The 27069-nt window shown below is 42.0% G+C and overlaps 1 protein-coding gene across 2 annotated transcripts in view; it reads right to left on the minus strand.

The window, feature by feature from the left end:
• MAGI2 (membrane associated guanylate kinase, WW and PDZ domain containing 2) overlaps positions 1 to 27069 on the minus strand; it is a gene marked incomplete at its 5' end in the record, with an annotated part of 567180 nt that overhangs the window by 29085 nt on the left and 511026 nt on the right. The window contains 5 exons of one of the 2 annotated variants that reach the window (XM_081331358.1): positions 8434 to 8577; positions 11921 to 12140; positions 13927 to 14065; positions 16981 to 17166; positions 23137 to 23385. In XM_081331358.1, the coding sequence (XP_081187484.1) occupies positions 8434 to 8577; positions 11921 to 12140; positions 13927 to 14065; positions 16981 to 17166; positions 23137 to 23385 (938 nt within the window). Of the gene's footprint in view, positions 1 to 8433; positions 8578 to 11920; positions 12141 to 13926; positions 14066 to 16980; positions 17167 to 23136; positions 23482 to 27069 lie in introns of both variants that reach the window. The other variant, XM_081331357.1, reaches the window with a different exon arrangement.

A 27069-nucleotide genomic window follows, 5' to 3' on the forward strand; every position in this document is an offset into this window, starting at 1 on the left:
ACTGAAGGGCCTGTTTGCAGGCACCACACCCTTCTGCAATTCTGCGAGTCCAATGTAAGTTACGTCTTAATTACACTTTTCTTTCCTTTCCTTTTTGCATTCAGAAGAAAGCGTGGCCACCATTCAGCTTAATTCAGATTCATCAGCCATGCGCTGAGCTATGAAATTGGGTGGCCGGCTTTCTGACAATAATGAGCAGGTAATATTTGGAGGGAACATCTAAACGACATGATTATTTCCAAAATATTTCTTCTATATGTAAGCAAATCATTTATATGTTCTGATGGAGTTCTCTCAATACGATCAAGAAATGACTCTCTTTAACAAGCCATATCTACCCAGCCAAGCAACCTTTATTGATGCAAGGCAATTCCAGCTTCCTGGTTGCATTTTTCTCTGGCATTTTGTTTGCATTTCATGAGACGCACAAAAAAAAATATATCTCAGCACAAGGCAGAGCAAACATGCTATCGGCAAGGACTGTAACGGTATACTTTTGACCCGTGTATTGCAAGCAAAACCCAAACACATTTTTATTCCAAGCATAGTTACACTACTCTGTACATGTAGAGCTACCGGTAGATATAATGCTAATATTCTATTCTATTCTATTCTATTCTATTCTATTCTATTCTATTCTATTCTATTCTATTCTATTCTATTCTATTCTATTCTATTCTATTCTATTCTATTCTACTCTACTCTACTCTACTCTACTCCTATTCTATTCTATTCTATTCTATTCTATTCTATTCTATTCTATTCTATTCTATTCTATTCTATTCTATTCTATTCTATTCTATTCTATTCTACTCTATTCTACTCTACTCTACTCTATTCTATTCTCCATTCCTCTACTCTACTCTACTCTACTCTACTCTACTCTACTCTACTCTACTCTACTCTACTCTATTCTATTTTATTCTATTTCTATTTCTACTCTACTTTATTCTCTATTCTATTCTATTCTATTCTATTCTATTCTATTCTATTCTATTCTATTCTATTCTATTCTATTCTATTCTATTCTATTCTATTCTATTCTATTCTATTCTATTCTATTCTATTCTATTCTATTCTATTCTATTCTATTCTATTCTATTCTATTCCCCTTGTCATGACTGTGGTGCTAATATGCAAATATATTGTGCATGATTGCCCACATATGTGCATTCTCTGGTTCCGTAGAGGATCTGCATGAAGCAACACCCAAAGGCAATAGTCTGAATACTGAATTGGATATTAAGTTATGAGGCCACTGCCATATCCCAGTAGAAGTTTTATATATAATTATCTGGGCTGTGTATATATGTTTGCTTCTCTTCTATCATGTTCTCATCTTCCCTAAAGAATAATAAATGAAAACCCTGCCCCTCCAATAACCCTGGAATGACAAAACAGGCCGTTGATTTTAACATCTCAGTAAATATTTTCAGCTGAAGTCCCTGGTTCACCTCTGATGTTTCAAAATAATTCAAAATAATTACCCCAGCTTTGTTGAAAGTTTAAACTTTAAACCAAGGATGTTGCATGTCATTCCTGAGTGAGCAAAGTTCGGCCAATCTCCAAAATCCATTCCAGGTGGACTATTTCCCGGCCACATCAGAACAAAATGTAATTACATGCGTGGGCTTTCAAGCCTCTGTTAAGTGGCAACTTTTAATGATCAAAACAGCCTCTGAGTGTGCACCCAGGGTAGCCTTGCCTGCCAATTTAATGCATTTCCATAATTAAAGCTCCTGGAACAGACTAATTGCCTGTGCGGAAAATGACATTGTCTTTCTAAATGTGGATTGTAATTTCCAGACAAATTGTTTGGGTATCTTTTTCCTTCCCCATCCTTCTTGTTGACAGAAAGAGAGAGCAAGGCAACTTGTTGTGTTTGGGAAAAGTCTGCTCACACTTCGGCTTATAACAAAAACTAAACATAAGTTACCTCCTCGAGGTTAAGTTAGCAAGGTTTTATGACCCACCTCAAAGACTACAACTACACCATGCTACTCCAACACTGGAGGCTTTTAATAAGAGATTGGACAACCATTTGTCTGAAGTGGCAGAGGGTGTCCTGCTTGAGCAGGGGGGTGGACTAGAAGACCTCCAAGATCCCTTCCAACTCTGTTGTTCTGTTCTGCCCTAAAGTTACCAAGCTCAGAGAGCACCAAGATCCATACAGTTGAACCCTGAACTACAAATAGTAGCTCAGGTCAAAATGTTTGGCGCCCGGCCATTATGAGAAGGAAAACGGATGAAAATCTCTTGCGTTCGGAAATATTTATCAAATTTAGACATCAGTGAAAAACCCTTGTGACTGACTCATGCGCTCTGCATTATTGTCACACCAGAGGTCCCATGTCTCTGGCTCCTTCTGGCCATCAGGAGATTGCTCACTTTCTTTTAGATAGCCCGAATGAAGTGATGACTCCATTCCTTCAAGGGTTGTTAAGGATCACAAACACTAAAGTTTAATCAGTCTTATTATTAGGAGGAATCCATGCTATTCTTGTTCATTGCTATATATATCTAATGGGGACACAGGAGAATAGGGCTACATTATGTCCTAGCCCAGGGGTAGGCAATCTTGGCTCTTTTATGACTGGTGGACTTCAACTCCCAGAATTCCTGAGCCAGCCATGCTGAGGAGAAAAGGGAGAGGTTTCCAAGCTGAGCCATGCTGGCTCAGGAATTCTGGGAGTTGAAGTCCACGAGTCATAAAAGAGCCAAGGTTGCCTACCCCTGCCCTAGGCCTAGGCCACTTTATGACTCGTGGACTTCAACTCCCAGAATTCCTGAGCCAGCCATGCTGAGGAGAAAAGGGAGAGATTTCCAAGCTGAGCCATGCTGGCTCAGGAATTCTGGGAGTTGAAGTCCACAAGTCATAAAAGAGCCAAGGTTGCCTACCCCTGCCCTAGGCCGCTTTATGACTCATGGACTTCAACTCCCAGAATTCTTGAGCCAGCCATGCTGAGGGGAAAGGAAGAGGTTTCCAAGCTGAGCCATGCTGGCTCAGGAATTCTCGGAGTTGAAGTCCACGAGTCATAAAAGAGCCAAGGTTGCCTACCCTTGTACCTAGGGTGTAGTTTTGGTACTAAGCCTGCAGTGAGCTGGTTAGAGCCTTGCAAATTAAGCAACAGAACCAAGCAATGGTAGTTCTTTTGTGGGTTTTGTGTCTCTGTGCTTAAGCTGCCTCCCATTATCTCATTGAGAATTATTCCTATACTATTGATGTTAAAATTAGTGGACATAAACCAGTAGTTTCTTGTCCAAGTAGGATGATTGAATCTTATTTGGATGATTTTCCTTAACTAGGAATGCTTAAAAAAAAGTAGAGGAATTATCTGGGAAGCAAGAAGTTTAGGAAGCTTCCATGTCATAGAAGAGAGAACTCAGAACATAGAATAACAGAGTTGGAAGGAAGCTGGAAGGTCTTCTAATCTAGTCTGACCCCCTGCTCAAGAGAAAGACCCTAGGCCATTTCAGATAAATGGTTGTTCAGTCTCTTTGAAAACATCCAGTGATGGAGCAGCCACAAGCTGTCCTTTCACTCTGTGTAATCCTAGGAAAATGACAGGACTTCAATTTTTGAATAAATCTGGGAAACACTGTCATTTATTTATTTTAATTTTATTTTAATTCCATTTATATCCCGCCCTTCTCCGAAGACTCAGGGCAGCTTACAAGCTTAGCAGTAGCCTTCATTCTATGTATATGCCTGCTTATTAGGGCTTGATTGGTCCTGAATCAATGAATGCTCTGGAAATTGTGAAGCAGCAATATATTTTAGGTGGCCATCTAAATTATGTAAAAGAATAAACCAATATGCATTTTGACCTACACTGTTCTGTTAACAGAAGATTTACATCGAGATTCTGGATGACTCCTTATTTTACGAGTTGTAATTTTCTTCAAAAATATATTCCCGAAATGTTTGCATAATGTATCAGTAAGCTATGCTAACTCATTCCATAGAGGGGAAAAATGTATGTACTCTTATAGATAATTCAGATTTAACCACATTAATTTAACAACATTATCATTTTTTTTAAAAATAAAAAGTTGAATTCAGCCTGATTAAAACTGAGATTAATAGCCTGACTTTCTTTTTTGGAGGTAATTTCCCATGAATTATGAACATACTTGCAGCTAGACAAGCTGACTTACATGTTTTAAAGAATAAAATTAATCACAAGTGTAAAAGAAGTCATTTCCTTTCTGTTTAGGTTTCTTTGACTATGAGAGCTAAACCGTTTTTGAAAATAGGCTATATAATAGATCCCCCATTTGTTTCTTATTAAGATGAAATAAAATATGCAGCTGAAATCAATTCAAGTGCCCTCAAGAAAATGCATTTACCTACTTTATCTATTATTTCACTTAGGTCTTACTGCAATACATTATGTTACTAGAGTTGTAGGATTCTGATCCATCAAAAGCTAATGCCTATTTTATTAAAAGTGGATGAAGAAGAATGCAGTAGAGAATTAGTTTCATGTCTTCCAAATGCTTCAGAATAAAAAAAAAAGATGACCAAAGAATTGGCAATGGGAGCTGAGATTGATGAGAAGGAGATTCCACTTTAAATTCAGAATGCAGCCCATACAAAGCCTTAACAGAAGTCACTGGAACCCAGAATGAATTCCTAAATAATGTTCAGTGTGCTAATTAATTATTTTTTGTTTAATTATAATAGAATAACAGAGTTGGAAGGAACTTTGGAGGTCCAAACTACCAAAAGGTGGGAAAATATAAGACATTTGCTGTCAATAAAAGTTAATACTGCTGACATTCTCTCAGAATAACAAAATAAGAAAGTTGGAAGGGACCTTGGAGGTCTTCTAGTCCAACCCTCTACTCAAGCAGAAGTCCCTATACCATTCCAGACAACCTTCAGGGGATGGAGCACCCACAACATCTGAAGGCAAGCCATTCCACTGGTTAATTGTTCTCATTGTCAGGAAATTTCTCCTTCATTCAAGGTTGGTTGATTAATTTCCATCCGTTGCTTCTTGTCCTGCCCTCAGGTGCTTTGGAGAATAGGTTGACCCCCCCTCTTCTTTGTGGCAGCCCCTGAGATGTTGGAAGACTGCTATTATGTCACCCCTAGTCTTTCTTTTCCTTAAACTAGACCAGGATTTGGTCTAGGATTTGGGTATGTCTAGTTCAGGGGTAGGCAACCTCGGCTCTTTTATGACTCATGGACTTCAACTCCCAGAATTCCTGAGTCAGCTCTGACTCAGGAATTCTGGGAGTTGAAGTCCATGAGTCATAAAAGAGCCGAGGTTGCCTACCCCTGAACTAGACATACCCAAATCCTTCAATTATAAAACATAATTCCGCCAAATTGCTCAGGGCCTATCTTAGCTACTGGGGATCTGAACAAAGTGATAGCCCTAGAAGAGGTGTGGCCAAATATCGCAGCTTTATTTTGTAGCGTGGCAAATTTGGGGCTTTTAAGGGATAAAATGGATCCCTTAGCGGATAGCAAATTTGAGGCTTTTAAGGGATAGAATGGACCCGTCGATGGATGCTTGCAGAGGAGAAGTTTACAAGGCACACCATTTGTTAAAAATGTCCCTCTTTTTCTTCCAGATCTAGCTGAAATGTTGTATGATTTGAGATTCACATGCAATTGAGATCACCAGGACTGGATTGTTCCTTCATAGTGGGCAGACCAGAAAGCAAATTACATTACCTGAATTTTGGAGAATAATCGATCAACGGGGAAAATGTCACGCATGACCGTGGTGATGAAGATTTGCTTTCAAAGACGAGGCAATGATACATTTAAGGGGAGAATCTTTAGCAATGACGAATGGTGACAGGGAAACCCCTTGCTGATCGGAGTAACTGAAAAACGGGACGCTTAAAACTTTTGACTCCGCTGAATTCAGACTTTCTCACAGAATCTTTTCATTAGCACTGAAAACTGCCGTGTCAGCTTCCCAGCCTCCTGTTTAATGAGGGATTCAAATTAAAACTCATCCCATCTCTACCTGAACACACCCAGTGGACAAGAAAATGCCATCCGTCTGGAGGGTTGGTTCCTCTGGCTGAGTTGCTTCTATTTTTGGATGGGGTCTCCCCCCCCTCTAGTATTTAATCAGAATCCACCTCCCTTTAATTTAAATAAATGGCTCCATGTTCTGGACTCCGGGGCAATACAAAACGAGTCTTGATCGTCCTTTGGAGGATATCCGTTTAGCTATATTAAGACAGTCTGGCAAATAGATGGGGAAGAAATGGAGGTAGTGACAGGTTTTATTTTCCTGTGCTCCAAGACCACCGCAGATGGGGACTGCAGCCAAGAAATTATAAGACGCTTGCTTCTGGGGAGGAAAGCCATGGCAAATCTAGACAGCAGACTAAAAACCAGAGACGTCAACCTGCCAACAAAAGTGCGTATAGTCAAAGCTGTGGTCTTCCCAGTTGCAATGTATGGCAGTGAAAGTTGGACCATAAGAAACGCTGAGCGCCAAAGAATGGAGGCCTTTGAACTGTGGCGCTGGAGAAGACTCCTGCGAGTCCCTTGGACTGCAAGGCGATCAAACCGGTCAGTCCTAGAGGAGATCAACCCTGATTGCTCTTTAGAAGGCCAGATCCTGAAGCTAAAACTCAAATCCTTTGGCCACCTAATGAGAAGGAAGGACTCCCTGGAGAAGAGCCTAACGCTGGGAAAGGTTGAGGGCAAGAGAAGAAGGGGACGACAGAGAATGAGGTGGCTGGATGGAGTCACTGAAGCAGTAGGCGTGAGCTTAAATGGACTCCAGAAGATGGTAGAGGACAGGAAGGCCTGGAGGAACGTTGTCCATGGGGTCGCGATGGGTCGGACACGACTTCACAACTAACAACAACAACAAGACAGTTTCATATCCTTCTCCTCAATTTAAACATTCCTGCTTTTTGCAATCTCTGTGGAACCTCGTTTCTAGTTTTTGAATCACCCTCATTGCCTTTCTCGAAGGTACCTAATTATAAAGTTGTCTCTCCATCTTCAAACATGTACTTCGGTAATAGTTACTGCCGCTAAAGAGGAAAAAAAATTGCATCTTGGCAGGAATGCAATCTTACAAAGACCGGCACGGGGTAGTTTTATTCCTTGGAAGATACTTTGATGTGCAGATAAATCTGCCACAGTGATCAGACAGACTTGCTTAGCTCTGTTTGTGTGTTCCTTACATAACGGCTATTGTTTTGTGCAATTACCAAGGCTCGTGTTTTTAATTCTGTGACTTAACTTTATTAATGTGCACGTCAGCTCAGCGAGAAGAGCATTGCTTTCCCTTTGAAAGGAAACGACAGGGAAAAAAGAAAGAGAAAACGCAGATGGTTAATACTGATGTTTTGCTGAAATCTATCAATGCTGGAGGATAGATTAGTTCCTCAAGAAAACACTTCACTGCAAATGTATTGCTACATAATGCTATACAGTCACAACATCTGGCTTACAACCCTCAACATTATTCTGTACACCAAACAAATGAAGAGATATTTATTTATCGTGATGGGAGCCCATTGAAGTCAACCCAGCCTACTCCTAGTCTGCATCTGGGGTACTGCGAGGAATTACCCAGTCTGACAGGGAGTGTGGAACTGGCTTGGAGTTGCTGTGCAACCACAAAAGGGCAAGTCCACACACACACACACACACACACACACACACACACACACACACCCTTCAAATCCTTGGAGACTTAGCTAATTGTTCCCAGGCGTAGGCTGCCAGGCTGGACAGATTCCTGTATTATAGGCCGAAGATAATAAAGTAGTTAGTTTAAACCCTGCAAGTGTGGGCTCTTTATGCCCGACAGCTACACTCTACCTGCCGGGTGTTTAAAGTCCCAACAACTTGAAAATCATATTAATAGAATAACAGAGTTGAAAGGGACCTTGGAGGTCTTCTAGTCCAACCCACTGCTCAAGCAGGAGACTTTGTACCATTTCAGACAAATGGCTGTCCAGTCTCTTCTTAAAGGCCTCTGGTGATGGAGCACCCACAACATCTGGCAGCAAGTTGTTCCACTGATTAATTATTCTCATTGTCAGGAAATTTCTCCTTAGTTCTAGGTTGCTTCTCTCCTTGTTGTAAGTTTCCATCCATTGCTTCTTATTCAGCCTTCAGGTGCTTTGGAAAATAGATTGACTGCCTCTTGTTTGTGGCAGCTCAATGGGGACACTGTTATCCGGTCGCCCACTAGTCCTTCTTTTCACCACATTAGATATACCCAATTACTGCAACCTCTCTAAGATGTTTATTAAATGTTTATTTATGTTTATGTTTATTAACACAAACATATTTATAGACTGACAGTTATGGATGCACAGACTCCAGCGTTGATACTCCACCCTGTGCATTTTTAGTGAGAGATAAGCTTAATTTTGCTCAATGCCAGTGGCTTTCCATGATCTGTTAGCATTTACCTCCTTAAGTTGTCTTACCCTCATTCGTCCGTTTCTTATTGCTGGCCCTTCTTCTGCCAATCTCAAGACATACAGGTCCATTTTGTATTCTCTTCCTCCACGAATGCTGAATCCAAACCCTTTGGCACCCTTTTCCAAGTCCACAGTAAAATAATCAAAATCCTAGACAAACCAAGGGTGAGAAGAAAAATTAACAAATTTTAAGAAATGGTAGAGGTTTTTTTTTTTTTTTTACCAAGGCCAATACTTTCAGACGGGACACAGACTCAGAAAAGTTGACCTCTTTAAATCACAATGCTTAATTGAGATATTCACCAGGAGTTTTTTTTTAAAGATCATATGGATCTCATTAAGATCATTAAGAGCCCTGAGGGTGCAGTGGTTAGAATGCAGCATTGCAGGCTAACTCTGCCTACTGCCAGGAGTTTGATCTTGACTGGCTCAAGGTTGACTCAGCCTTCCATCCTTCCGAGGTGGGTAAAATGAGGACCCAGATTGTCGGGGGCAATTTGCTGACTCAGCAAACCGCTTAGAGAGGGCTGTAAAGCACTGTGAAGCAGTATATAAGTCTAAGTGCTCCTAATCTTGCTATAGGTTTAGTGTAAACTCCAGCTTTGGGTTGGATGTTGTTTTCTTCAACTCAGTAACACGGCAACTTGCCGTAGTCTCTGGAGCTGGAAAATTATGACTAATGACAAGTACAATTTTCTTGAAACAATGATGCTTCAAATCCTGAGTTAACTTTGCTGGAATTTATTTTTTATTTATTTTTTTTATTTTAATTCCATTTATATCCCGCCCTTCTCCGAAGACTCAGGGCGGCTTACAAGCTTAGCAGTAGCCTTCATTCTATGTATATGCCTGCTTATTAGGGCTTTCATACACCCCCCAAGCAGCATTATTACAAAGTCAGCTTAATTGCCCCCAACAATCTGGGTCCTCATTTTACCTACCTCGGAAGGATGGAAGGCTGAGTCAACCTTGAGCCTGGTGGGACTCGAATCTGCACTAATTGCAGGCAGCTGGTGTATTTATATTTTAGATGAAGAAAAGTGCGGTCAAGGGGCGATACGAGCTAAAGCAAAAACGCCTTTTCTTCATGGCTGTTCCAGAGGTAAAAAAGAAGAGGGGAACATAGAAGACTTAAAGACCACCTAGTCTCTGTTCTGTCAAGACAAGCTATAGTTTATTTTCGCATCCGAATGGAGACAACACACGTAAGATAAAACAGTTCAGGTACTGGCAGATGGGTAATTATCATAGAATCATAAGGCTGGGAGGTCTTCTTGTCTAACCATCTGCCCATCCTAGAGAAATGGTTGTTCAATCTTTACCTGAAAGCCTCCAGCAATGGAGGACCCACAACTCCTGAAGGCAAGCTGTTCCACCGATTAATTGTTCTATCAGGAATTACCTCCTTATTTCCAGGTTGGCTGTCCCTCTGGGGAGCTTCCATCCATTTCTTCTTGTCCTGCCCTCATTGGAGAATAAACTGACCCCCCTCTTTCCTGTGGCAGCCCTTCAAATATTGCTATGACGTCTCTCCTCAAACTTCTCTTCCTTAACCTAAACCTGTCCTTCTTCTTTTAGCCATTCTTCATAGGATTTAGCCTTTAGACCCCTCACCACCTTGGTTTCTCTTCTCTGTATTCGTTCTAAATTGAAAGTATTGTCATATTTTTTTGTATTGTGGATACGATAAAATGTTTATGATTTTATTGAGCGGCAGGGTGGCCTAGTGGTGAAGACCTTGCCTCCCACTCGGAAGGTTAAGAGTTTAATCCTGGGTAGCGGCAGATGTTTCTCTGTCAGGGTGGAAAGAGAAAATTTCTGCTGTGAACTCTGCATAGGTGTCAGGAAGGGCATCCAGCCAGTAAACGCTCAGCTCCATCAGAGTCACCCTGACTCTACCTCGAATTAAGGGATTATATATAACACACACAGATTCATACACACACACACACATACACATATTATATATATTTGGCTGACCCTCTATGCTTATCAAATTTGTGTCTCGATGGAAGACGTCTCAGTATAACATTGCTGGAGTTGGTGAGTATGTCAGAATCTGTGCATCTGTGCAATTTATGTGCGAAGAATGTCTGCTTGGACAGCTCGAACAGCAACGCAAACAGATACATAAGGTATGAGCTGCTGAACAAACAGTCGGGGTTTTTTGCTTGAGCTCCTTTGTGGGTTTTAAAAATGATTTCCTAATTACCAGAATTGATCTGTAAAAAAAAAGGGGGGGTGGGTGGGAAAGTGGCAATATTTACACAGTCGTTCCATAGCGTTTATATTTAGCCAATCTGCTGGTGGAACTGCTTAGATTATCCATGTGTAAAAGTGACCCTCTTGCTTGCAGAAATGACAGGTCTCCCATCCAAAGAACAAGAGGAGCAGCATTTGACTTGATTAGCTAGTCCTTTCAGCCACAGTATCTGGGAAGCTGTGTTTTTAAATACAGAAGGGTTTCTGTAGCTTGCTTTCTTTCACACACTGCACCACACTTTACAAAGAAAGTGAAAGAAAACATTTATTTCTTAACCCAAACCTTTCCCAAAAACTAATAGAACAAATAAAGGTAAAGGTTTTGTGTCCAACTGTAGGGTGGTGGTGCTTATCTCTGTTTCTTAGTTGAGGAAGCCAGCAATGTCGGAAGACACTTCCGCAGTTATGTGGCCAGCAAGTCTATACGCTGAAGGCACTTGGAACGCGGTTACCTTCCTGCTGAAGTAATACCTATTTATCTACTTGCATTTGCATGCTTTTGAACTGCTAGGTGGGCAGGAGCTGGACCAAGGAACAGGAGCTCACCCCGTTGCGTGGTGCCGGGTCTCAAACCCGGCCTGTCGGCTTTCCAGTGACACTGATTGTCAAGAATGAAACTTTGGCAGCTACATGCCTCTTCGTTTTGACTTGCCTTTAGAGCAGGGGTTCCCAACCAGGGGTGCTCACACCACCTGGGGGTGCGAGACGATATTCCAGGGGGTGCAAAAACCTGGGTTTAGAAATTTCACACTTAGAGTGTATATGCGTAATTCGTTGCTGTTATTTCAAACTTTTGTAAGGGGTATGAGAATATATCAGAAGCGTTCTAGGGGTGTGAGGTATAGAAAAGGTTGGGAACTGCTGCATTAGAGTTGGGGGGAGGTGATGCTTCAGAAGTGTTTAGATGGAGAAATGAAACCTTTACGATTCTGCTGAAGACCGTGACAGCCTGAAACATTTCCAAGGACACTGCAGTAGGTGTTGAGGAGAAGCAGACGGTTCCCATAACAAAGTGAAATTGTTTACAGGGGCTATGTTGAGAGGGCGGGGCTTTGGCCGAAGAGACTATTATTTAATTCTATGAATCGGTGTCTTGGAACCTCAGAGTTAATTTTGCTTCGACGGTACCATGCTGTGTTTTCAATAAACAGTAAGATTTTCGAAAACGGAATGAACCTGGTGATTTATTTGGATCCTCAATCTAGATGTTGATGTCAATGAAGGGAAATACCTGAGGTGGTCTGTAATCCGATAAGGGGAACTGCCTGGTGTCTGGAGAATGCTGTCGGTAGTCTATCAAAGGTGGTTGCCGGTAATCCAAAGGGGGGGATTGCTGGTAATCTAATACTGGCGGATGGCGATAATCTAACGGAGGCTGCCTGTAATCTGTAAACGGAGGTTGCCGAATGTCAGGTTTGACATCCTGCCTTGCTTTTACTTCTGACCTATAACTAAACAAGAAAAGAACAATGGCATTAGGACCTGAACACTCTGTTGTGGGTTACATTGCGAACCTGTAAAACACATGCCCGGAAATGAAATGTAGATTGCTGGATTGTACGTGTGCAATTCAGAAATAAACCTCCGTTTGAGCATGTGCAAAAAATAGGCGGGGATAGCGACGCCTGTCCTATGGCGCCGTGCACAGTATTTCAGTAGGCGGTGAGGAGAGGAAGGAGAAGAGTGTGTTGCAGTTTGACTCATCCGCTAGATCAATTGAAAATGAACCAGTTTTTTAAATGGAACAGTGGCTTGCGTCACACCGCTTTGATGATGACAATTTGCTCCATGATGCTGTTACAGCACGGGTGTCAAACTGCCGGCCTGCGGGCCAGATGCGTCATGTCGAAACCGCGCCCACCCCATTGCCGGCAATGGAAAAACAGTCACGATACGTGGTGACATGTCACACGACGTTGAGAGTTTTGACGCCCCTGTGTTACAGGGTGCCTTCATTCCCAGGCGGGAGATTTTTTTTTTTTGGCAGAAGGAATTTTCAAACCTTGTAAGACGTGATGACAAGTGCCTCAATTTGAATGGTGATTATGTCGAAAAGTAAGGTAATGTTGTATTTTTCTAATGTGCATAATACAAGTTCTGTATCTGTCATTGATAACCAAACGGAGGCTTATTTCCAAATTGCCCTGGCAAAACCGAGTACCACTAAGCTTGGCTAAGTAATCAAAGCACGCAGCATTTCATTTTCAATCTGGAGGGCCCCGGTTGAAATGGAGAAAACTTTTCCTAAGACGGTGGTGTTTGAGATGTCCGTAGGATGACCAGTTATGGTTCTGGTGTGCAAAACTACGTAGATGCTGTAAGGACAGAAATGGAGAGGCACTAGGACAGGGGTCTTCAAACTTGGCAACTTTAAGACTTGTGGACTTCAACTCCCAGAATTCCTCAGCCAGTGGCTGGCTGAGGAATTCTGGGCATTGAAGTCCACAAGTCTTAAAGTTGCCAAGTTTGAAGACCCCTGCGCTAGGAGAATATTTAGAACAGGATGAGATTTAAGAGGCAGAGAACATAAAACCAGCCTATGTGTCAGAGGCAAAGAATCAGAACCATACGTTAAGTTGCAGCTCAGAAGATTCATTGCACAAGCCTGTATAGGTAGTCCTCGACTTACGGCCACAATTGACCCCACAGTTTCCGTTGCTAAACAAGACAATTGTTAAATGGGTTTTGCCCCGTTTTATAGCTTTTCTTGCCACAGTTGTTCAGTTAGTAACACGGCAAATCTGGCTTCTCCTTGAATTTGCTTGGGAGAAGATTGCAAAAGGGGATCACGTGACCCCGGGACACTGCAACCATCGTAAATATGAGTCATTTGCCAAGCATCCAAATTTTGTTCACGTGACCATGGGGATGCTGCAACGGTTGTGAGAAAACAGTCATAAGTCAGTTTATCAGTGCTGTTGTAACTTTGAACTCTCACTAAATGAATGGTTGTAAGTCAAGGAGTACCTGTACACAAGAATCTAGTCAGCTAAAGTTCAACTCTAAATTGGCACCAGATAAGAGTCAGTGGAATTCAGGAGGGCTTGAACTTAAATCGTTTGTGGGAATGTATTGATTCTAGGCTAAGGACTCGTTTAACTCCGCCCACCCCTCTCCTATTCTATGAATGGAAATCTTTCTTCAGACCAACCAAAGCATTAAGTCAAGCTGAGCTTCAGCCCAATAAGCTCTTCCCACCTTCCCACTGGAACCAAGAGCCAAACATTCTTGCCTTACCTGTTTTCATGTCCTTGAGTCTGTAGAGGCTGTGGAGGGGCTGGTTGTGCTACAGGGCTCTGCTGAGTCCCAGGGCTGTGTTGCTGGGCCATGGGACTCTGCTTTTCTGAGCTGGGTGCGGAAGCTGGGCTGCTCACCTCTGCATGATGGAACAAAAGAGGTTAGAGAGGTGCCACTCCAGATGGCATTAAGTGAAGAAAAAAAGAAGGCAACTAGTCCAATCAAGCTATCTATTTTCTTTCTCCTATCTATCTATCTATCTATCTATCTATCTATCTATCTATCTATCTATCTATCTATCTATCTATCTATCTATCTATCTGTCTATCTATCTATCTATTATCTCTCTCATCTGTCTCTTTCTCATCTCTCTCTCTATGTCTGTCTGTCTATGATCTCTCTATATCTGTCATTCTATCTCTATTATTTATCTACCTCTCTCTATTATATCTATCTATATCTATCATATCTATTTATCTATCTATCTCAAACATATCTATCTCTCATCTATCTATACCTATCCTATCTGTCTGTCTGTCTATCTATCTATCTATCTATCTATCTATCTATCTATCTATCTATCATCTATCTATCTATCTATCTATCTATCTATCTATCTATCTATCTATCTATCTATCTATCTATCTATCTATCTATCTAATCTACCATCTATCTATCTATCTATCTATCTATCTATCTATCTATCTATCTATCTATCTATCTATCTATCTATCTATCTATCTATCTATCTAATCTACCATCTATCATATCTGCCATCTATCTATCTATCTATCTATCTATCTATCTATCTATCTATCTGTCTGTCTGTCTGTCTGTCTGTCTGTCTGTCTGTCTGTCTGTCTATCTATCTCTATCTATCGATCATATCTATCTATCTATCTATCTATCTATCTATCTATCTATCTATCTATCTATCTATCTATCTATCTATCTATCTATCTATCTAATCTAATCTACCATCTATCATATCTGCCATCCATCTATCTATCTATCTGTCTGTCTGTCTGTCTGTCTGTCTGTCTGTCTCTCTGTCTGTCTGTCTGTCTGTCTGTCTATCTATCTATCTCTATCTATCGATCATATCTATCTATCTATCTATCTATCTATCTATCTATCTATCTATCTATCTATCTCGATCATATCTATCTATCATCTATTTATCATATCTATCATTTGTCTATCTATCTATCTATCTATCTATCTATCTATCTATCTATCTATCTCGATCATATCTATCTATCATCTATTTATCATATCTATCATTTGTCTATCTATCTATCTATCTATCTATCTATCTATCTATCTATCTATCTATCTATCTATCTATCTATCTATCTATCATCTGTCTATATCTACCTATCTATGTTCTACCTTTGCTTTTATAGTTTGCAAATTAGATCTAAAACAGGTCAAGCTTCAGTCTCACTGCTACCATGATTAATTTTTTGACTACCATCTGTGGACAAATCTCCGCTCGGTTGAGCAGTGGGGATCCACAAGGAGAAATAGCAAAAATACCTAAAGTTCCGAGTGATCTGTTAAGAGTCTGAATGTTTTGACTCCGTTCTCAGCTAACAACCCTAAAAAGCCCCGAGGAAGTTAACCGAGGTCAGTGGAAATGCAACTACGTAAAATACCTTAAAAGGGAACTGGATCAAAGTTTATTAAAACTGAGATGTTTTGATACTCCTCCAAGTAATTTTTTTTCAGTCGAAATGGAAATGTTTGGTTAGGCAGAAAGTCAGAGAGTACAGACTGCAGGGTGGGGGGTCCTCCCCAAAATGAAAAGCGAGATGGTAAAACAAACAAATGTAAAATGGAATGAGATGGCAACTATTAGAGGCTGCAAAGATGATTTCCGATTCTAGTTGGGACAAGGCTAGTTTTCTTACAAGGCAAAAAACATGCTCCATCCAGGGCTTTTTCTGATGGATTCAAATATACCCTGTTTCCTGGAAGACAAGACCAAATTGGAAGATAAGCCCTTGCCTGATTTTTCAGGATGCTCGTAATATAAGCCCTACCCCCAAAATAAGCCCCAGTTAAGATTGTTAGCCAGGCTGACGCATTTAGTATTGTATTTCTTCCCCCAAAATGAAACCTAACTGGAAAAGAGGCACTAATGCGTCTTTTGGAGCAAAGATTAATATAAGACCTGGTCTTATTTGTGAGCAACCGTGGAATACTTTGGTTTTCCCAGTTGCAATGCACAGCTGTGAAAGTTGGACCATAAGAAAGGCCGAGCGCCAAAGAATGGAGGCCTTTGAACTGTGGTGCTGGAGAAGACTCCTGCGAGTCCCTTGGACTGCAAGGCGATCAAACCGGTCAGTCCTAGAGGAGATCAACCCTGACTGCTCTTTAGAAGGCCAGATCCTGAAGCTAAAACTCAAATACTTTGGACACCTAATGAGAAGGAAGGACTCACTGGAGAAGAGCCTAATGTTGGGAAAGGTTGAGGCAAGAGAAGAAGGGGACGACAGAGAATGAGGTGGCTGGACGGAGTCACTGAAGCAGTAGGCGTGAGCTTAAATGGACTCCAGAAGATGGTAGAGGACAGGAAGGCCTGGAGGAACATTGTCCGTGGGGTCGCGATGGGTCGGACACGACTTCGCAGCTAACAACGACAACAACAACAACAACAACAAAAAGACAGTCTCATATCCTTCTCCTCAATGTAAACTTTCCTGCTTCTTGCAGTCTCTGTGGAACCTCTGTGGAACAACAGGGGGGTACGTTTGTCATCTGAAGGGCTGAGATTCTATTCCAGCCAGCCAATAAAGGTGAACATTTGTAGCTCAGGGTTGAAACGAGGAGCTCTTTCAGTGTGGTTGTTTTCTAGAAGACATTTCATGGTCTAAACTAGGTAACATCATCAGTATCCAGCAAAGTCGGCAGGGGTCCAGCAATACCCTTGATATAATGTCGGGCCCTGCCCACCCCTCTGAACATCCCTCCTCTTTCCCAAGAGAGCCGTTCGGATTAATTGGTTCCTCCGTCAAGTTCCATCCTGGAGTTTAAGGGTCAAGGACTTACCCTCCTGAGGAATGATGCGAAGAGTTACGCTAAGGCCAGCATCTTTAATTAGCTTCACAATATCGGCATGAGGCATGTTAATAATGGACTGGCCATTCACAGCTAAGATCCGGTCTCCGACTTTCAATTTCGCACAGCGATCAGCAGGACTCCCTTCGATTATCCTCCCTATTTTATGGGGTACGGCTGGAAGGCAAAAGAAGGGATGGATAAGAAGCAAGCCACATCTACAGAGATTTATTGACAGACAAAATGGCTCCCCCTGGAAAATGTCCAGACTGAGCTTGCCCAAGTTCTCCTAGTTATTCCCGCCCGGCTTCTCTCTTTGTCCTTTAGTTTCTCTACTGCCTGAGCTTCCACTGCCACCTTGGTTGTTTTCTTTCAAAACTTCAGCCGTTATTGGAAGGAATGGCAACAATAAGGTAAGTAGAGGAGCTGCCTTCCATTAGGAATGCATCTCCTCTTGAAGATCCATCTGAAGACAAAATAGCTTCTCCTAGCCCTGTCTTTGCTGAAGGTGACAATTGGCACAGACTAGTTTCAGAAGTCTTTCAGTGTCTACATTGTGGAAGTCTACAGTGTCATGGTGGCCCCGCCGGCAAGTTCTCTCAAGATGGCTGAGGAAACATAAGAGATTACCCCACCACAGATAGAAAACGTATGGCACTTTCAGCAGGCTTTCCCCCTGGACACTAGCTGGACAAAAACAATTCAACGATGGTTACAACTACTCATTCAAAAGGAGTGGTGTCATGATTGCTTCTCACCCGTATAAGATGGGAAGCAGACAAAACCTGCGTTGGATGCTGTAACGTGATTGAACACGGAGAAGCATCCCAAAAGATATATACGTCACGGGGGGGAGGGGAGGGAAACAACAAAAATAACAGCAGTAACAACAACTAAACCATCTCCAAAACCAGAGCATTCTGTGGCGACCCAGTGGTTAGAATGCAGTATTGCAGGCTGACAGCCCACTGCCAGAAGTTCGATCCTGACCAGCCCAAGATTAACTCAGCCTTCCATCCTTCTGAGGTCGGTGAAATGAGGAGCCAGATTGTTGGGGGCAAAAAAGCACTGTGAAGCGCTATATAAGTCTGAGTACTATTTCTATTTCAGTTCTCTCTCTCTGTGTGTGTGTGTGCTTTGTGGCATTGTGAGAGTCCAACGCCAGTCTATCGTTTTGATCACAGTGACGGATTCTGCCCTGACAATGGGCTCTTAAATTCAATGTGGATTCCTAAGAAGATTCTGGATAATTGCAGCTGGTTTGCATCGGTGCTAAAGAAATGACTAAACCCAGCTTACATTTATCCAGTCTAAGACAGTGAAATATAACCACTTTCTGCATAGGTGAATTTGATTCTCATGCTGTCCTTTTCCCCGACTTGCCTTTTTCACTCATCTATTCATTTTGACAGAAAGTGCATAAAACACGCAGGAGCTTGCTGCTTAATTTTTTTAAAACCCAAAGAATCTTCGGGGGGGGGGGGAGGGCTCATAAATCAGCAGATATTTATTTACCGAAAGCAGAGAAGAGCTGTCTACTCCTTTCTCCTATCTTTTTTTTTAAAAAAATCCTTTTAATTCTCTTTTCCAGTTAAAAAGAAAAAAAAAGTGGAGCCCACGTTTCTCTCGCAAAATAGCCAGGCAGGGCAATTTTGAGCAGTTAAATGGATGGAAAAAGAATAAACCTTGATCAAAGCTTGACCTGCTGAATTATGGTAAAACATCATATATACACTCAGAACATCATTAAAAAAAAAAGACTGCATTCCCATGATTGGTTAGGAGTGTGAATTGCTTCTGGGCGTGGCAGCCTCTGTTTTAGGGTTAATGGAACTCTTCAAAGAGATATTTGCGCAGAGGCCCCTTGCAAATAAATTAAGGTGTTTTCTAGCTATACACTGCAAAAGAGAATTTCAGAGTGAATTTTTTTCCGTCCCTTCTTCCTCCAGAACAAGGGTCTGTCTAGTTTGATTGAAAGCGACTGCAATAGAGAGAAGCAAAAATGCAAACCCAGTCTTTGCTTTTCCAGACAATAATTTAGTAAAAGAAAAAAATGTCAACCAAGATATTGTGTATCTGCCTGTCTGTCTGCCTGCCTGCTGCCTATTTCTCTCTCTCTCTAACATCTATATTTTATCTATTTATATTTATATATCTGTCTATCTGTCTTTCTTTCTTTCTATCTATATCTACCTCTAATCTATCTATATTTTATCTATCTATCTATCTATCTATCTATCTATCTATCTATCTATCTATCTATCTATCTATCTATCTATCTATCTATCATCTATCTATCTATCTATCATCTATCTATTATCTATCTATCTATCTATCTATCTATCTATCTATCTATCTATCTATCATCTATCTATCTATCTATCTATCTATCTATCTATCTATCTATCTATCTATCTATCTATCTATCTATCTATCATCTATCTATCTATCATCTCTCTCTCTCTCTCTCTCTCTGTATGTATGTATGTATGTATGTATGTATGTATGTATATGTATATGTATATGTATATGTATATGTATATGTATATGTATATGTATATGTGTTTTCTGAGGTTTTCGCGGGTGTTCGTATGTGGATCTTTGGTCATTCGGGTTTTCCCCCCGCGTAGAACTAAAGGTGTAGGAGCAACGTTTCGACGGAATCCTATCCTATATGTATATGTATATATAATAAATTTAAAAACTGGAATCCCAGGTCACGAATAGGCCACACCCAGATCCCACAATTTGAATGTTGTAACTGCCATACAAGTGTATGTACTGACTCCCTTATCGTTCAGCCCTTGCTGTGATGATGTCAACAGCTTGTTGACAAAGCTCAGCAATAAAGAAGAATTTTTTCTTATATCTCGGAGTTCATTGTTTTTATTTTTACTGATTTCAAATATATATGTGTGCATGTGTATATATATATATGTGTGTGTGTGTGTGTGTGTGTATAAATCTCTATCATCTTTCTTTGTTTTTCTTTCATCACCTCTGAATCTATCATGTATCATTTATATCTATCTATCTAACATCTATCTATATTTTATCTGTCTATCTATATCTGTCTATCTATCATCTCTCTCTCTTTATCTATCTATCTATCTATCTATCTATCTATCTATCTATCTATCTATCTATCTATCTATCTATGTATCTATCTATGTATCTATCATCTATATCTATATCTATATCTATATCTATATCTATATCTATATCTATCTATCTATCTATCTATCTATCTATCTATCATCTATCTATCTATCTATCTATCTATCTATCTATCTATCTATCTATCTATCTATCTATCTATCTATCTATCTATCTATCTATCTATCTCTATCTCTATCTATCTATCTATCTATCTATCTATCTATCTATCTATCTATCTATCTATCTATCTATCTATCTATCTATGTTAAATGTTTGTTAAGCATTCAGAATACACTTCCTTGGTCCCAGACACGGGACAAATCTTATTTCCTGTTTCAGCCTAGCCCAAGGCCATCTACAGGCAGTAGCCACAGCAGTGGCAGCTCATATTTGTGTAAATTTTTTGGCTTGCTAACAAAGAATAAAGGGAGACCGATATGATCATTTCAAACTTATTTGTTCTTATCAGTCAGCCATACCCTTCTGAGATTCGAACCTGGGCCAACTGCGTCTTAAGCAGTTGTTTTATATATCAATCTATATCATCTTTTTCTCTTTCTTTCTCTTTCTTTCTTCCTTTTTCTTTCTTTCATCACCTCTCAATCTATCATCTATAATTTATGTCTGTCTGTCTGTCTATCTATCTATCTATCTATCTATCTATCTATCTATCTATCTATCTATCTATCTATCTATCTACCTACCTACCTACCTACCTACCTACCTACCACCATCTATCATCTTAATCTATACATCTCTCTCTCTCTCTTTCAAATTTCCCATTTCATTCGTTGGGGGGAGTGCAGCTACTCCTAAGTGAGGGACGGCTAATAAGCTACATCCTGCCAGCCATGGCCAGCTGACCTGAAACAGTCACAGGTTTCTTGTAAATCTGTAGTTAAGTATGACAAATATTGCTAACTTTGATAAGGATACGATCCTCTAGAAAGCCTCGACTACAGATGGAAATATTAGGAGAACACTGAAATACAGTGGGCACAATCCAGAGAAAGTTAACTATGAAATCAATGGGGCTTAAGTGCTTGTCTCTGAGCTTAAATCTCATTGATTTCAACTGAACATAAGCTCACTTAGCTTTCTCTTGATTGTATCCAGTGACGTCTTCCAGCCTGGGTCTTCTGGTATGTAAGGCTGAGAATGACTCTGGGTCCCACTAAATTCTCAAAACATCAAGCTTGCATCAAGGGAACTGCAAACAAACAAACAAAACCCACGGGAAATTTCTACCATGAAATCCAAGCAAATCCAAGTTCATGTAGGAACGTCAACAGCTCATACAAAATATATTCTCAAAAGGGATTTTTCAGCTCCATCTCCTGCATGCCGAAGAGACTGGACGGCCATTTTCCCAAAAATGCTACAAAAGGATCTCTTCCTTGAGCAGGGAGTTGGTCTAGAACAGGGGTGTCAAACTCAATTTCATTGAGGGCCGCATCAGCATTGCGGTTGCCCTCAGGGGGCCGGGTGGGCATGGCCTACTGGGTGGGCGTGGCTAGTGTGTGTGTGGCCTACTGGGTGGGCGTGACCAGCTCTACATCGTTCGCATCAAGGGTGCCTATGGGGGCCTGGGCAGGAGTGGGACAGATCTGAGGGTCTCTGGCAGAAGGAGGGTCTCTGGGCCAGGGCCAAGGCAGTGGGGGCCGTTCCCTCACTGTTTCCAGGATGGCTTCGCGGGCCGCATGAAACCACTTCGCGGGCCGGATCCGGCCCCCGGGCCTTGTGTTTGACATGTCTGTTCTATGCCATTTTAAAAGACAAGTAAAGTCACCTCTCTAATTTCTTTTCATCCTCTTCCAAGAGGAGCCATTAACGCTGAAATTTAATACTATGAGAATTATCAGGCAGATTGCCCCTTTAGCACGGGGGTGCGTGATTCACAGAGTCTGTTCCCATGATGAATTTACGACTCTCTCCCATTAGATTTTTTTTTGCGTCGTAAGTGACAGGTAAGTGCACAAATTGTAAAAAAAAAAGGTAATTCAACAAGAGTAATTTAACAGGGACGCGGTGGCTCAGTGGGTTAGGACGCTGAGCTTGTCGATCTGAAGGTCGGCAGTTTGGCGGGTCAAATCCCGAGTGCCGTGTAACAGAGTGAGCGCCTGTTACTCGTCCCAGCTTCTGCCAACCTAGCAGTTCGAAAGCACATTAAAATGCAAGTAGAAAAATAGGGACCACTACAATGGGAAGGTAACAGCGTTCCGTGCGCCTTTGGTGTCTAGTCATGCTGGCCACATGACCACGGAGATGTCCTCAGACAAGCACTGGCTCTTCGGCTTTGAAACGGAGATGAGCACCGGCCCCTAGAGTTGGAAAAGACTAGCACGCATGTGCAGGGGAACCTTTACCTTCACCTAATTTAACAGGACTTTCTTTTCCAAAAACAGCACCTGATAAGGACGTACTGTACTAAGTGCATTTTACGCTGCCTAGCATGTTTGGCCTTTCTGACTCTGATGAGGCCTGCAAATAGCTAACCTGGTTCTTTATGCCCTGCTGGAGAGATGCGATGCTTATCTATTCCTTTCTTTAGAGCTGCAGAGCCTGTCCCAAACTGAAACATTAGCACATGGATAGGGCACTCTTTAAATCTTACGTGTCTGACAATGACCAGATTTGAAACAGACCACCCGGTGACATTGTCCCAAAGATGCTTTTTTCAAAAGGCAACTGGACTTTGTGGTTTCTGGCAGGCGTTGAGGGAGTCAGAACTGAAGAAGCTCCTTGGATGAAAAGCAAAACAGCTTCAAGAAGAAACCAAGTCCAGTGGTCTTTTGAAAAAAGGACCTTTGGGACAACCGTGCCCTGGATGTCATAAACCCAAGGAAATAATTGATCTCATTGATTCCAAGGACATCAAGAGAGAATCAATGCTGAACGCTACGGTTAAATAGTTGGCAACTATTGTTGCTAGCAAAATAGCTTGTTCGGGGTTTTAATCAAGAAGATTTAACAGGAGATTTAACTTACCCATCGTTGACCCAGATTCGGGCCTGTTTAAGGAGCTAATGATAACGAATCCAAACCCTTCGTTTTCTTTCCGATGGATGATGACGTCGCTGGTTGGCACGCTCTGCGAAGGGACGCTCTCCGGGGGCGTAGTGTTGTTGCTGGATGCAACGTGATTGCTGTTTGCGTATGTAGCATAGTCGCTTCTGGGAGAACTGTGGTGGGTGGACACAGACCCTGGACTTCTGCCATTTTCTGGACACGGTTCCCCTGGGAAAAAAAAAAGACATTGACCAGAATCAGAGAGATGGGTTTTTTTTTCATTCCATGGTGGTGCAGTGGTGAGAATGCAGTATTGCAGGCTAACTCTACCGAATGCCAGGAGTTTGATCCTGACCGGCTCTAGGTTGACTCAGCCTTCCATCCTTCCGAGGTTGGTAAAACAAGGACCCAGATTATTGGGGGCAACCTGCAGACTCTGTAAACCTCTTAGAGAGGGATGCAAAGCACTGTGAAGCGGTACATAAGTCTAAGTGCTATTGCTAACAAAGCTGTGGTGGTGCAGTGGTGAGAATGCAGTATTGCAGGCTAACTCTACCGAATGCCAGGAGTTCAATCCTGACCGGCTCTAGGTTGACTCAGCCTTCCATCCTTCCGAGGTTGGTAGAACGAGGACCCAGATTGTTGGGGGCAACCTGCAGACTCTGTAAACCTCTTAGAGAGGGCTGCAAAGCACTGTGAAGTGGTACATAAGTCTAAGTGCTATTGCTATCAAAGCTGTGGTGGCGCAGTGGTGAGAATGCAGTACTGCAGGCTAACTCTACCGAATGCCAGGAGTTCGATCCTGACTGGCTCTAAGTTGACTCAGCCTTCCATCCTTCCGAGGTTGGTAAAATGAGGACCCAGATTGTTGGGGGCCATATGCTTACTCTGTAAACCGCTTTGAGAGGACTGTAAAACATTGTGAAGTGGTATATAAGTCTATGCGCTATTGCTATGCAAAATTGGGCTTCTCTCTTTCAAGAGGTAACAATTGGTGACTCCCAATTCAGGTCATCGAAGCAACTTTATGGATTATTTCAAGTGGTCCATGGCTGAAATGATGCCCACCCAGCTCTGTCTCTGATGTTGAGACTTTGGAAAAAGTACAAAGAAGAGCAACTAAGGTGATCCAAGGCCTGGCGACTAAAACATAGGAGGAACAGTTGCAGGATTTGGGAATGGCCAGTATGAAGAAAAGAAGGACTAGGGGGGAGATGATAGCAGTGTTCCAGTATTTGAGGGGCTGCCACAAGGAGGGAGGGGGTCAATTTATTTTCCAAAGGACCAGAAGGCAGGACAAGAAACAGCGGGTGAAAACTGATCAAGGAGAGAAGCAAACTGGAATTAAGGAGAAATTTCCTAATGGTGAGAACAATCAACCAGTGGAATAACTTGCCTTCAGACGTTGTGGGTGCTCCATCACTGGAGGCTTTTAAGAAGAGACTGGACAGCCATTTGTCTGAAATGGTATAGAGTTTTCTGCCTGAGCAGGGGGTTGGACTAGAAGACCTCCAAGGTCTCTTCCAGCTGTGTTCTGATTTATTTTGATTGATTGATATATATGGGTGTGAGAGCTGGACAGGAACAATGGCTGATCAAAGAAGGATTACTCCTTTGAACTGTGGTGCTGGTGTAATTTATTGCTTATACCATGGACATCCGATGCAACCAACAGAGACATGCTGAATTGTATCAAACCAGACATATCACTAGAAGCCAAAATGACAAGAGTAGGTCTGATTTACTTAGGCCATGTCATGTGTGCAAATTCATTGGAGTAGTCAGTGATACTAGGAATGGCTAGCCCAGGGGTAGGCAACCTTGGCTCTTTTATGACTCATGGACTTCAACTCCCAGAATTCCTCAGCCAGCTATGCTGAGGAGAAATGGAGAGGTTTCCATACTGAGCTATGCTGGCTCAGGAATTCTGGGAGTTGAAGTCCATGAGTCATAAAAGAGCCAAGGTTGCCTACCCCTGGGCTAGTGGAACAAGAAGAAATGGCAAACAAAGAACGTCCTGGCTGGACAATATCAAATCTGGTATAAAGTTGAACATCTCACAATTGAAAGAAGCTGGGCTTGACAAAAAGCGCTTGTCTCTAAAGTTGCCGAGAGGCGGACACAACCGAACGGCTACAACCAGCACAAGTGTCGTGCCCAAAGCACATGCCGACAAACGCAACACTGTTGATTCCTACATGACTACGCGATAGTTTGAGTGACAGGTTGGCTCTTAGCCGGGCGCCATCTGCTTGCCATCAAATAAATAATTGGATCTTCAGATACAATCAAACGCAGCGCAAATTATTACGTTTCCGCAAGGAGCAAAAACAAAGAAGGCAATCATTTATTCCTGGAAGTGTGTGTCTTCTAGCAGCCCTCGTAGACCTTTGATAAGAAAGGATTAAGGCACGAAGGAAAGAAACAAATCCCATCGAACAATGACTGAGCCACTACGTTTCGGATGGAAAACCTCCTAAAGTCGAACCCAAGTCAAAACTAGGGGCCACCATCAGTGACGAGAAAAATTTAATTTTCTGGCTGTCACGTTTCGGATGGCTGAAGGGTGTTTATGTCGCTGTGGGTGCAACGGGAAGGAAATGAACTCACCCCACAGAATTACTGACAGCTGTCTTTGCTGTAAATGAACACAACAGGTTGCAGTTCACGACGGGAAAAAAATCAACTTATTTTGCTGTAGTGTTTCTGTCTAATCTGAAAAAATCTATGCGTCGGGAAAAGAAGAGTTCAAGATTAGCCATATGCTCCGCAGAATGCAGCAGGTTTAACCTCTTTCTTCCTTGAAATGTCAGTATTTCCTGATGACAGGTAGTCCTCGACTTACATCCACAACTGAGCCCAAAAGTTCTGTCGCTAAGCGAGACAATTGAGTTTTGCCCCCATTTTATGACCTTCCTTAACCACAGTGGTTAAAGCGAATCTGGCTTCCCCCCATCGACTTTGCCTGTCAGAAGGTCGCAAAAGGGGATCACAGGATCCCCGGGACACTGCGACCGTCGTAAATACGAATCAGTTGCCAGGCGTCGGAATTTTGATCACGGGACGCTGGGGTATGTGTGTACCACAATGGTCTTGAGTGCGAAAAACGGTCACCTTTTTCAGTGCCGCCATAACTTCGAACGGTCGCTAAACGAAATGTAAGTTGAGGATTCCACGTATTCGGGCTTCCATCGTTGACAGCCGCCTTCTTCCCTTCAAAAAAGCGTCAGGAACAAGAACTGAGGACCTTCAGGTCGCCATTTATGAAATGCTTTTAGAATAAGCTGGACTCTTCGTGCTTGGGTTGAGTTAGAATTCCCTCATTCTGGTAACCCTTTATATCTCCTTATTTTCAAGCTAGATCTCTCTCTGTGGAGTTTGCATCTGTTGGTTCTTGTTCTGCCTCAGGTAGCTAACAGAGTGAGACCACCCCCCTTCAAGTTTTGAAAATGGCTATCAAATTACCCCCCACCCCCAAGTCTTCTGTTCATTAGGCTAAATATTCCTAGTTTCCTTAACTGGGCATCGTATGGTTTAGGTCAGGGCTTTTCAACCTTTTCACCCATTGTATACCACTTTTAGGATATGGCAACATCCGAGGACCACCCGTCACCTAGCAAGGTGTCAAAAAAAGGAAAAAAGTGATGAAGTACAGGTAGTCCTTGACTTTTTTTTAAAAAAAATCCCATTTATATCCCGCCCTTCTCTGAAGACTCAGGGCGGCTTACAATTTAAAGCACAAATCAATGTGCTTAGCAATAGCCTTCATTCTATGTATATGCCTGCTTATTAGGGCTTTCGCCCCCCCCCCCCGGTCAAGCGGCATTATTACAAAGTCAGCTTAATTGCCCCCAACAATCTGGGTCCTCATTTTACCTACCTCGGAAGGATGGAAGGCTGAGTCAACCTTGA

The sequence above is a fragment of the Vipera berus genome (genome assembly GCF_964194415.1).
Source record: "Vipera berus genome assembly, chromosome: 6".
In the NCBI taxonomy this organism is placed as follows: domain Eukaryota; kingdom Metazoa; phylum Chordata; class Lepidosauria; order Squamata; family Viperidae; genus Vipera; species Vipera berus.